General features: G+C 38.3%; 1 protein-coding gene across 1 annotated transcript in view; it reads left to right on the top strand.

Annotated features, from left to right (window-relative positions):
• NUP160 (nucleoporin 160) overlaps window positions 1–10,270 on the top strand; it is a 36,392-nt gene extending 26,122 nt beyond the window's left edge. Inside the window, exons 28-36 of the mRNA XM_016203981.2 lie at window positions 2,357–2,517; window positions 3,318–3,378; window positions 4,113–4,223; window positions 4,386–4,509; window positions 5,147–5,248; window positions 5,878–6,019; window positions 7,418–7,543; window positions 8,668–8,772; window positions 9,208–10,270. Of these exons, the coding sequence (XP_016059467.1) occupies window positions 2,357–2,517; window positions 3,318–3,378; window positions 4,113–4,223; window positions 4,386–4,509; window positions 5,147–5,248; window positions 5,878–6,019; window positions 7,418–7,543; window positions 8,668–8,772; window positions 9,208–9,297 (1,022 nt within the window). The 3' untranslated portion in view covers window positions 9,298–10,270. The remainder of the gene's footprint in view (window positions 1–2,356; window positions 2,518–3,317; window positions 3,379–4,112; window positions 4,224–4,385; window positions 4,510–5,146; window positions 5,249–5,877; window positions 6,020–7,417; window positions 7,544–8,667; window positions 8,773–9,207) is intronic.
• Window positions 10,271–12,688: the final 2,418 nt, after the last annotated feature.

Raw genomic sequence — 12,688 nt, 5'->3', positions numbered from 1 at the left:
AGATTAGCTTCACTTTTTTGAAGATTACCTATTAGCCTTAAAAATAGGCTCTCAGTCCAGTTCTAGAACGTTTTTGAGGCATTTCCAGTAAGAGTACCCTTCTGTGTGTATCTTCTGTCTGATTTTAAACAAAACTTTTTCACTAGAGGCGCCTTGAATTCTTGTAGCTGGTTTTGAGCTCCTGTGGCATTTTGCCATGCGCCTTCTCTCTTTCCTTATTATTTTATAAAAATATGTTTTTATTGATTTTAGAGGAGGAGAGAGAGGAGAGAGATAGAAACACCAACAAGAGAGAAACATCAATCAGCTGCCTCCTGCACACCCCTACTGGGGATTGAGCCCTCAACCTGGGCATGTGCCCTGACCTGGAATCAAACCAGTGACCTCTTGGTTCACAGGCTGATGCTCAACCACTGAGCCACACCAGCCGGGCCTTCCTTATTTTTGCTGGTCCTTTTGAGAGTAAGTTGTAGATATTATGACTCAATGGATAAATACTTCAGATGCATCCCCTAAGGAACATTTTCTTACATAACCTCAATACAGTTATAAAATTAAGGAAATGTAACAAATTAATTTTATGAGTTAAATGTAAATGTAGTATTATCATCTAATGTTCTGTTCGTATTTAAATTTTGCCAATTGTCAATGATTTTTTTTAGTAGCACATTCCTCCCCTACTGTGGCTGTCCTCACCTCCGACCTGGGATTACATACTGGATTGCATTACTTGTCATACATACCTCTTTAGTCTCCTTTAGTCTGAAGCACTTCTTTTAGCCTTACCTTGCCTTTGATGACATTGATGTTTTGAAGAGTTTGGGCCAGTCATTTTTGTAGAATGTATCCTAATTTGGATTTGTATGACTGATGAAGTCTTTACCAGAACAGCTAAAACAAGATAAGCATTGTGGTTCCCCCTTCAAACATCTAATGTTTTTATACCATTTTCACTCAGAATGTTTCATTAGATTTCTTGCTGATTTTCATTGGAAAGAATGAGTGGAAGTAATTTGTAGGCATGTCCTTAATATTCCTAATGTAAAAACATGTTTGCATATTCTTTATTTTCTTGAATCATACAGGAAGGGAAATAATGGTTAAAGATCTCCCATCGTTTGCTTTCACAATAACAGCATCCCTTATGTCAGCCTGATTAAGACCAGCTTAGCTAGATAAATGTTGCCAAGTCTTTCTGGAGCAAGGCTGTTGTTCTAACAAAATGTCTCACATATTGGAGGCACTCAGAAATATTTGTTGGAATGAAAAATAGTTTCATTCAAAAAAATGAAAGACAGTTTTTTAATGCTATTTGGTTTCTAGAGTCCCATGCTATCTCAGAAAAATGTATTATTCAATATCTTATACAACCTGTGGAATGAAAGTATTATAAAAATAAGAGTCTGTGTTCTTAAACAGAGCATCCAAACATTTCTCAATCTCAGAATCCTGGGTGGAGATAGGTGACAATTTGGATGAGACTAGTTCTCTAAACTAGTCTTCTGTCCTGTCTGGGTGTGTAATATCTAAAAGTCAAAAGAAACATTTTACATGATGTGGGGAGGGTGGGCAGGGGCTTTTTTTTTTTTGCTTTTTTTTTTTTAATTGTGATAAAGTACACACAACGTAAATTTTACCACCCTAACCACTTAAGTGGGCAGCTTAGTAGCATTAAGTACATTCACATTATTGTACAAACTTTTTTCATCTTGCAAAACTGAAACTGTATCCATTAAACAACTCCCCATTGCCCTCTTCCCCCAGCCCTTGGCAGTTATTACCATTCTACTTTCTATCTTGGAATTTGGCCTCTAGAATCACACATTATTTTTCTTTTTGTGAATGGCTTATTTCACTTAATGTATGTAATGTCTTCAAGGTTCATCCATGTTGTAGCATGTCAGAATTTCATTCTTTTTTAAGGTTGAATAATATTACATGCATATATCACATTTTATTTATCCATCAATGGACACTGATTGCTTCCATCTTTGTCTATTGTGCATAATGCTGCTATGAACAAGGGTATACAAAAAACTCTTCAAGACCTTGCTTTCAGTTTTGGGAGGTGTGTACCCAAAAGTGGAATTGTTGGATCATAAGGTAATTACATTTTTAATTTTCTGAGGAACTGCCATACTGCTTTCCATAGTGGCTACACCAATTTACATTCCCACCAGCACTGCACAAGGGTTCCAATTTTTCTACATCCTCACCAGCATGATTTTTTTTGTGGTTTTAAGTTAAACTCAATTTTGTGTTAAATTGCAATATTTGATAAGTAAAGCAAGTTCTGTGTATCTCTAAAGAAACACTTTTCTGCAATTCTAATGTCTAACTTATCGTTGCCTCATAGCTGGCACAGTGATGTTTGAGTATGGAATGCGTCTTGGCAGAGAGGTTCGAACTCTCCGGGGACTTGAGAAGCAAGGCAACTGTTATCTGGCTGCTATTAATTGTTTACGACTTATTCGTCCAGAATACGCGTGGATTGTGCAACCAGCATCTGGTGCAGTGGTACGAAACTTTTCATCCTGGAATTTAGGGATCATTTTAATTTCCTGGTTTGGTCCTGTCAGGACTATAACCTCATTTTGTTTTCTGTCTTAAAATTCCTACTGGGATATTTGTGAACTTAGATCTATTTTTACAACGATTCAGTTGTTCCCAATTTCAGAATCACTGTAGGAAGAAGTATTGCAGAGCTCTTTTGGAGTTAGACCTGACTAGCTGAAGGCAAATTAATCTTTTGCTATCCAGTTATCTTCTTGCATAAAATAGAGATGATGATAATATTAATGTCCACCTTATGGAATTGTTAATGTATTAAATGAGATAACTCATGTACAGATTGCTTCAAACTGTGACAGTGCCTGCCTGCAGAAAGTGCTTAGTAAGTGGTAATAGCTGCTTTATTTCATTCATTTTTGTTGATTTAATCTACAATACTGTTTTAAAGGATGTAAAGAAAAAACACTTCGAGTTTTTTCTTTCATGCTGATGTCGTCATATATGCCCAGCTACTTATATTGTATAGTTCCTACATTTAGTAGGCTGTTTCCCGGAGTTCTGGGTAGAGAATATAACTCTGCAACCAAAGAAAGTCATATGGTTTATACCGATATCAAATCCATGTCCTTGGACTCAGTAGCATGTTAGTTAAGTGAACACTCCATTTCTTTGTCTGATAATTGTAGTACCTTTGTAAGAGGAGCTGTGCTAGTTGAATAATTTATGTTGAGAGAATTTAAGTGGGAAAGCTCTGGATTCAAATTAAAATACTAATTTTTCACAGTTGAATAACTTTGTCTTTTCAGTACGATCGCCCTGGCGCATCCCCTAAGAGGAATCATGATGGAGAGTGCACAGCTGCCCCAAGTGAGTTGGGGGTCTCACTGACCCTTTGCTGTACAGTAATTATATTGTTGTAGTATAGCAGTAGTATTTAGATTTATATATATTTTAATGTACTTATAGCACATATAATTATTTTATAATGTACTAGATAGTATATGTGTCTAGCAGTTAAATTGTTGTATAAGCATCATAAAGTTTCTTTTTAGTGTATTTTCAATATTTTAATCTGCTGTTGGTTGGTTGATTGGCAGTCCTTTGTATGGGTGTATGAGAAATGAAAATGCTTTAAAAGTATGTTTTATTTGTTGTATTTAAATCAGCTTCATAGCAAATTTTTGTTTTATCAGGCTCCTATCAGGGAGGCATGATACCCTTCCTTAGAGAGCCAGGGCTCTAGAGTGGGAAACCTTGTTTTAATTCTGCCTCTCTAGCTTTGGGTGTGTTCCTTTCTTACTGATAGAGATAATGTTATTTTACAGTTATAAGATTTAAATGAAATTATATGTAAAATACTTCGAAAGCATCTCCTCTCTGCAGCTACTATTATAGCACTGCTTTGATTTAACCCAGCTGTATTGCAAAGCAGGGATGCTGCTTTATTTTTTAAGTTAGCCTTTATGGAGCCTCCTGTTTTCTCCCTTTGGAAATTAAATGGAAAGTTACTTACTGTTTAGTGGAAACTGACAGGTTGAGTTAGTCTCATAGGCACTTCCTTCTTACTTTGAGAATTGAAATTGTTTGTCTTCGGCTGATAGCGAATCGACAGATTGAGATCCTGGACCTGGAAGACCTGGAGAAGGAGTGCTCCCTGGCTCGCGTTCGCCTCACGTTGGCGCAGCATGAGCCGTCAGCAGTTGCCGTTGCAGGTGGGGATGTAGCAGTCTGTGGGCACCAACAGACATTTGAGGGCCACGCAGTGGACCTGGCATGCTAGATGGCTATAAAGCTAACGTTGTTATTCTGAGATACTCTTCAACAGTTTACACATACCTCTGGTTGCACTAAGTGGCGCTTTTCTGTTTCCACAGGAAGCTCGTCAGCAGAAGAGATGGTCACTCTTTTGGTTCAAGCTGGTCTTTTCGACACTGCCATATCACTCTGCCAGACATTTAAGCTTCCCTTAACCCCAGTCTTTGAGGGCCTTGCTTTCAAGTATGTATGACAGTGTCTTTTCATTGTCTCAATTTTCTAAGGCAAAAACTCTCTTGCTTAGTGTGAAGCAGAGATCACACAAGCCAATATCCTGTAAGCCAGTGTTTTTGTTTAGTCCACACAAAAGTGTTTTTAAAATTTCTTTTAGTCGATGGTGATGTTTTTAAATAATTGATTTATAGCTTCTCTTCAGAAGCTCTGGCATTCCTGGACCCACATTCTCACATGACAGTAGATAACCTGGGTGAAGAATAATGGTGTCCATTTTAACTAAGGCATGCTCTCTTCAGTCCTTTAGGACATCTACTGGCCCCTGGAAGCATTCTTAAAAATCACTCCTTATTGAAGTTACCTTATACCTAGATATTAGTCAAGTAGTTTGTGAATTGGAAATACTAACTTTGAGAATTTTTCAACATCAATTCTGTCTTGAAAGTAAATGATTCAACATTTACTGATTGCCTTGTGGGTCACTCAGGTATGTGACAGTGAGGAGAGAGAAGAGCCAATACCCCAGTAGTGAATTCTGCAATAGACTAGAGCTAAAGTTATTATTTTATCTCTGGTTTTAGTAACAAAATAAGGTGATGCTTTTCAGAAAATTTGTTTATTGTGTGTGGAACCATCTTCATTGCAGATGCATCAAATTGCAGTTTGGAGGAGAGGCAGCACAAGCAGAAGCCTGGGCCTGGCTAGCAGCCAATCAGCTCTCATCAGTCATCACCACAAAGGAGTCCAGGTACAGCCCTAGTGTTCCTCCGACCCTGGGAGGGTTTACCCTCCAGGTACTTTCCTAGGGCACCCAGTTAGTGTCTACCTGACTACTTCAGTTTCTCAGAATCCTTCTCTGACAACCCTACCCCTCAGAAAACTTTCCTTCCTTGAAATGCATTTACAATTTGTATTATGCAGCTTAGCACTTTAGAATTGTAGCATTTTACAATTTGGAAGTCTTTTAACTTTAACCTCTAAGTTAGCACACCAAAATCACTATTAAAATACAGATTATGTGATAACTCCCTAGCCTTCTAAGTCATAACTTCTACATGATTGTAGTGCTTGATCAGGTTTGGAAACACTAATCTAAGCCATTTTTCTTATTTTAGAAATTTGGAACAAAGAAATGAAGTGAATTGTATAGTCAAGTAAATATGTGGTTAGTAGGAGAGAAAATATAAAACTCCAGCTCACCTAGTTTCTAGTACTACCCCGAAGTCACATTGACCCTAATATTAGGTGCCATTAGCTATATCGCTAATTCAGTTGTGAGCTTCTAAAGGTTTTTTCCTTGTAAATACATGCTTTGAATGGTACTATAAAAATCTGTGAAGACCCTGGAACTCATTAGTCCTTTCTGCTTTTATCAAGTGCTACAGATGAAGCGTGGCGACTGTTATCAACGTATCTGGAAAGGTACAAAGTCCAGAATAACTTACACCACCACTGTGTAATCAACAAGCTCTTGTCTCACGGAGTGCCTCTGCCTAATTGGCTTATAAACAGTTATAAGGTAAGAGGTATCTTCACTTGTAGAGAGTAAAAAGCTGATCTTTATCATTCTGAATAGCTTTGTGAGATGAGTAAAAAGAAAAAGAGTAATAATTTATGGAAATATGCTGACTTACATACTTTGGGCAGCTTCTCAATCTTAGTTAGAAACAAAACAGTTCCATTTCAATTCCACGTGAAGTGCTGAGTGAATAAAGTTCTGCAGGTTAGCGATTCAGTTAATGCCCGTGTGTGTGCTCACTGCACAATGGATGTATGTTTAGAACAATGAGTATGTGCATGAACCGGTATTTACTATTCACTACTCGGAAAATTCACAGGAGTGGGTGTAGTAGTTTTCAAATTAGTACAGCAGTATTTCTTTCCATGTTTGTCCAAGTTGGATTTTTGGACAGCCAGTGTCAGAATTATTTGGGTAGTGGGCTTCTTCAAAATACAGATTCCTGGGCCCCATCCCAGACTTACAGAATCACATTTTCTGGAGCTAGGAACTAGGATCTATATTTTAACAAGCTCCTAATTTAATTTTATGCAGTCTTAGTTTTGAGACATACTATATCTAAAATACCTTGGAAGACTAGGGAAAGAGAGAATGTAGCCCAGCCGGGCCTGGCTCAGCGGTTGAGCATTGACCTGGGATCCGGGCGATCGGGGTTCGGTCCCGGTCGGGGCACGGTCCCGGTTGGGGCACATGCCTGGGTTGCGGGCCAGCTGATCAATGACTCTCTCATCATTGATGTTTCTATCTCTCTCTCTGAAATCAATAAAGGTATATTTTTAAAAAGAGAGAGAGAGAGAGAATGTAAAGCTTAAAGTCCAGAAAATTGATCCCCTTTTTCAGCTAGAAACTAGACAAGGTAACTAAGATGGTAAGGGTTGGTTGTGGTCCAATCAGAATACAGAAAGCATAATTAATGTAAGTAGAGCCCTTCCAAACTGAGACTGTTCACTTTTCTCTCACCCTAAGTTAAATACAGATTTAATTCAGGCTTTGAAAGTTGATTTTTTTTTTTTTTAACTTCTTTTGCATTTGTCATTCATTTATCTCTGAGAATTAAATGTAAATATATTGTTTCTTTAGTACTCAGCATTTCTGGGAACGTTTGTTGACTTTTACTACTGTGGAAACAAGTAGAAAAGAATTAACGTGTCTTACATCACAAAACAGGGGAGGAAGGCCACTTAGCAGATGGGGCCTCACAAGGTGCCAGAGGGTTACTGGGCTGTTGGGAATCCTAACGTTATCCCAAGATAAATAAACCAACATAAGTAAACCAAGGTGCTCATTTATTCATATTGAGAAGTATCAATGCCAGAGAATCATACACTCAACAACCTTTGGCCATTGCCCGGGTAAGGTGGAAACAGGTAGATGTTCTCAATCACCAACTCTTTACAGAAGGTTGATGCTGCTGAGTTGCTCCGTCTGTACTTAAACTATGACCTTTTGGAAGAAGCTGTGGATTTGGTTTCAGAATATGTGGATGCTGTTCTGGGAAAAGGACACCAGTACTTTGGAATTGAGGTAAGCATTATACAGAACATTTCATTTAATTCTGTATTATCACACCAAATAAATTCGGGATCTGAAATAAATTGGACTAGAATAGTGGATTTAACCTTTACTATTAGTAGTTTACAACTAGTTTTCTCCAAGACTAGAAACTGACACTCTAGGAGTCTTCAGTTTCCTGTTTATAAAATGGGAATACATTTCATTTTCTCCATCAAAGGAATGTAGCTTTAGTATTTGGAGGAGGGAGGTGAAAAAGAAAATGGTATTTTGTGTGCACTGAAGAATATGCCGAGTCTCTACCAGTGTTTTCTCACTTAATCCTTACACCAGCATATAAAGGGGTTGTTGTAATCCTTTTTTTTTAAACCATGAAGAAACAGGCTCAGAGGTTAACTTTAGGTTGCCAAAGCTCACACAGATGGTAAATAGAAGAGCTATGTCTAAAATCCAAGTAGTTAACACAGAGCCAAGCTCCTAACCTCTCAGGAAAGTATTTAGAACCCTGGAAGTTAGCCCGGCCAGCGTGGCTCAGCAGTTGAGCATCAATCTATGACCCAGGGATTGAGGTTCGATTCCTGGTCAGGGCACATACCCGGGTTTTGGGCTCAATCCACAGGAGGGGTGTGCAGGAGGCAGCTGATCAATGACTGTCTCATCATTGATGTTTCTCTCTCCCTCCCTCTCCCTTCCTCTCTCTGAAATCAATAAAGATACATATATTTTTTAAAAAGAACCCTGGAAGTTAAACTTTCCTTTTCCAAATCTTTTTTTTTCCCCCCCCAGATAATTTGAATCTAAGTTTCAGACTGGAAGTAGTATCTATTCCTTGAAAATTTAGGGATTTTGTTGAGTGTGTTTATCCTTAATAGGATAAACTTAGGAGCCTTAAGGCTCCTTTAAGATAAGAGATGACATGAATTTAAAAATACATTTGATTTAATTGAGAAAAGGACAAGTTTCCCATTTGAAAAGAGAAGGGGGGAGGGGTGTTCCAATTGTGTGTTTGTGTGCATACACACAGTTTCATACTGTGAAAATAAATAAAGCATTTTATGTTATCAAGGCCTGTGAAATTACCCACAAGAAATGGTCCACTTTTCTGAACTTTAAATAATATATATTTTTCCTTTCAGTTTCCACTGTCTGCGACTGCTCCAATGGTGTGGCTCCCATACTCTTCCATTGATCAGCTTCTCCAAGTGCTGGGAGAAAACAGTGCCAACAGTCACAACATTGCCGTGAGTCAGGCCTTTCCTCTGTATGCCTCTGCACTAGCAGTTACACCTGACGGCTGGCTCTCCAGTTCTCAAGGAGTAAGGGGAGGGCAGAAGCCATGCATTGCCCTTAACATGCTGCCCTAATCCCTTCATAAAATGATTAATCAGATGTGGCCTCTCTGGTTCTGGGAAGAGAGCTGGTAATGCTTTTATTGAAGATGATTTGCATATTTAGAAGATTCACTAGGCAATCAGGATTGGAATATTATATATAACAGAAGTCCAGTTTTATCAGAGGCATAAAACAGACCCCTGCACTGGGCAGTGATTAAATGAAGCGGAGTGCTAACATCTTTATTAAGGGGAGTCTGGATGGTGAAGTCAAAGTGACTAATAGCCTCAGTCTTTTGCAGTCCTTCACATATTCTGTAATGGTTTCCTTCTTTTCTCCTACAGCTGTCCCAGAAAATACTTGACAAATTGGAGGACTACCAGCAAAAAGTTGATAAGGCAACACGGGATTTATTGTATCGTCGGAATTTGTGATCCAGATGGTTGCCTAGCCTTTGTGACCGTTTGGTGCCTCTTAGGGCTCAAGACTTTACCCTACAGGAACCCTGTACTCCAGGCTGACTGTTATACCTGTAAATGACGTGCACAACACTCGAGTCTGCATTCTGCGCAAGACGGGGGCAGAGGAGTCACAGGACCTGCACTTGCTGGCGGTGCTAACACACAATTACCAGTTTCATCCTTGGTCTCAAACAGCTGCTTTTGTATATGATTCACAAGCCTTTTTAGAGTTTATATTTTTTTAAACTACTGAAGACATTCTTTACCTGCAAATTAAAACCCACCTTCACTTTCTTAAATGGGTGATGGTTGTAAATTTGTTGCAGCTGACCACCAAGAGCAGTCATTCTTCCTTCTCACTTTTTGTATCTCAGTGGAATTCTTTTAGTCCAGAACTGACATGTATTTTCTGTATTGCAAACAGAGGCTAATGGTTTTGCATATTCTTTTCATTATTTATTGTGGAGTTTTTCTATGATCTTCAATAAAGTATTAAATAATTTGCCTAGATTAAGCCGAAAAAGAGACCAGCTATCAAAGAGGACATCTATCTTTGAATCTGGTTCTGAGGCTAAAGTTGAATAAACTGTTAGCTAAGAAAAAAATTAGAAATCCATCATCTACAAGAGTAACAGATTTCAAAGTAAATTCTGTTAACTTCTTTGATTTATGGTAATCAAGCCGGACTTGATCATACAGTTAATCTAATCATGTACTGGGCCAAAATACAAACTTTCCTGGTCAGATTCAAAAGCATTCATGCCCAGGCATTTGGGGAACATGAAAAATAAAATCTTGCATCTTATTCTGTATATTAAAATTTGTCTTAAGGAAACGATCTGTATACTATTTGCTTGTATGCCTTTTGACCTTTCCTGAGTTTTTCGTAAGCCTTTACTTTTTATACCATCAGCACCGTATTTACATTATATATTTTAAATACCAAGTGAGTTTCCCTGTGTTGTTATTGGTAGAAATTGCAGTATATGGTTCTTTTTTATTGTCACTCTGCCATGATAAGTATGAAGTGTTTGATATAATCAGGGACTAGGAGAGCCCTTGTCCTCCCAGCATTATAAACCTGTGGCTTCCAACTACAGCAAGAAATACATCTTGACCTATATATACATTTATAACCAAAAGAAAAGAAAGGTTTCGCAAAATTGTATCCTCTGATGTTTTCATGAGTGACTAATGGATCATAGCTCACAGTCTGAAAAATATCAAACCCAGTTATTGCCCTTTCTAGAGGACAAGAAGTAGCTTGAGACCAGCCCTGCTGAGCCTTTGCCTTACTGACCAAAGCAGTGGTTGCCATGGTGGCAGTTCATCAGACACTGGCCAGCTTTTCCTGCCCTCACTATTTTGGTTCAGACATACAACCTATGATGGAGCTAACCCAGCTCTTCTAGTTTCTTCTACTTTCCTCACTTTAATTCCCAGCCAGGATAGAAGATTCCCACATTCTTTCACTTCACTTTTCTCACCACTCTGGGTCTGCATTTTTTGTTTTCTGGACCATGTGATATTTTAATAGTCCATAAGTGCTTCATTATTTGTTTTTTCCAACTTGAATTTTTCTTATTACAAAGTGTTACTAAAATTTGGGCTTCCTCCTTTTTTAGTATTTCACTACCATTAACTAAAGGTGTGACTCTTAGAAGAAAACTTCATAGTTAAATAATTTAATGAAATATAACTGATAAGCCCTACCTTACCAGCCTGACACTAAAATTAGGTATTTCTGTTAATAGGATTTGACAGTCTCGTATTGACCATTCTTACCAACTTGATCACTGATTTTTGTTATCTTCCAAGAAAGCCTGTATGTTCTGCAAAGCTATCTTGGCAGTATATGTTGTCACCGCTACCAGTCCTCCATACTAAAATGCCTAGGCTCAACTCACCAGTTCATTACTGGCTCGCTCTCCCCATTCTGTGTTGTTTCCTAAAACTTCACTGGATATTTAGGGATAAAGGAAAACAAAAGCTGCCCAGCCAACGTGGCTCAGCTGTTGAGCATCAACCTATGATCCAGGAGATCCCGGTTCAATTCCCGGTCATGGCACATGCCCAGGTTGTGGGCTTGATCCCCAGTAAGAGGCAGGAGGCAGCTGATCAATGACTCATCATTGATTTTCTATCTCTCCCTCTCCCTTCCTCTCTCTGAAATCAATAAAGACATACCTTTTTAAAAAAAAAAAAAAAAAAAAAAGCCTAAAAACCTGGTATAAGATGTAGAAGCTTATAGAAATCATCAACTGCCCATCCCCACAGATTCTGCTATTGGCCACTGTTCCTAGCATGCTCTGGTGTGGCAGATACCAGTATTTCTCTTCCTAGGGAATGAAATGCAAGGGGGATTTAAATTCAGTCAACGAATGAAAAGTATCAATGAACACATTCTAGGTAACAGAATTGACCCAATTTACCTCAACCTATACTACATTTTCTAGAACAGTATAAATTACAGCTATAAAGTTTTCTTTTAATCACAGTTTTTTCTAGTTTTGTACCTAAAAACAAAGATAGTCCTGTATAATTGTTTTATCTCAAGAGAGACCTTAATATAATGTAACTCATTGACTACCAAGCCACAAGAAGTCTTTACTACATGTCTGTACAGAACTCCATCATCAAAAGATCAATTTATTGTTCAAAGGCCCTATGCTAGTCTCTATGGGCTAAAAGTAGGTATTTCTTCCAGTAACAAAATAAGCAATCATATGATAGCTATTATTACTATTCCTACTTTTGTTTACACAAAAATCCAGATCCTATTATAAAACTGGCTCTAACCAAGTTGTGATTATGAGCTAAATCACAATGCATAGAAATGTGAAAGTCTGTTTCCCTTGGGGGAAACTTAAAACTATGATCTAATTTAAACTTCACAACTCTGGGTACTATACTAACACATTTTACAGTTGTAGAAACAAATTTAGGGATGTTAAGAAACTTGTCCAAGAAATCGTATCTGGAAGGTGCTGGAGCTGAGTTTTGAATCCAGATGTTTGGATTCAGAACTCCCATGCACAACTGCCGTATTTCAATGCCTCTTCTCTGAGGAAATTGCTAATAGCTTCAAAACAGCAAATTCTCCCCTGCTTCTAGCTGTTAATTTTTCAGGACTCGGGAGTTAGGACACTCTAATCCAGATATTCCTCCCCTAGGCAAGAAAAGGAAAGAACTCTTACTACTTATTTCAAGTTTGTATATATTACTGCACTATAGTCATTCAAAAACTGAGTGCTTAGTCCAGCCAGGGTGGTTCAGTGGTTGAGCGTTGACCTAGGAACCAGGAGGTCACAGCTCCATTCGGTCAGGGCACTTGCCCGGGTTGCGGGCTCCATCTCCTTAAAGT

Source organism: Miniopterus natalensis, chromosome 11 (assembly GCF_054644295.1).
Source record: "Miniopterus natalensis isolate mMinNat1 chromosome 11, mMinNat1.hap1, whole genome shotgun sequence".
NCBI classification, from domain to species: Eukaryota; Metazoa; Chordata; class Mammalia; order Chiroptera; family Miniopteridae; genus Miniopterus; species Miniopterus natalensis.
The sequence above is the reverse complement of the archived record's forward strand: the minus strand, read 5'-3'. Positions and strand labels throughout refer to the sequence as shown.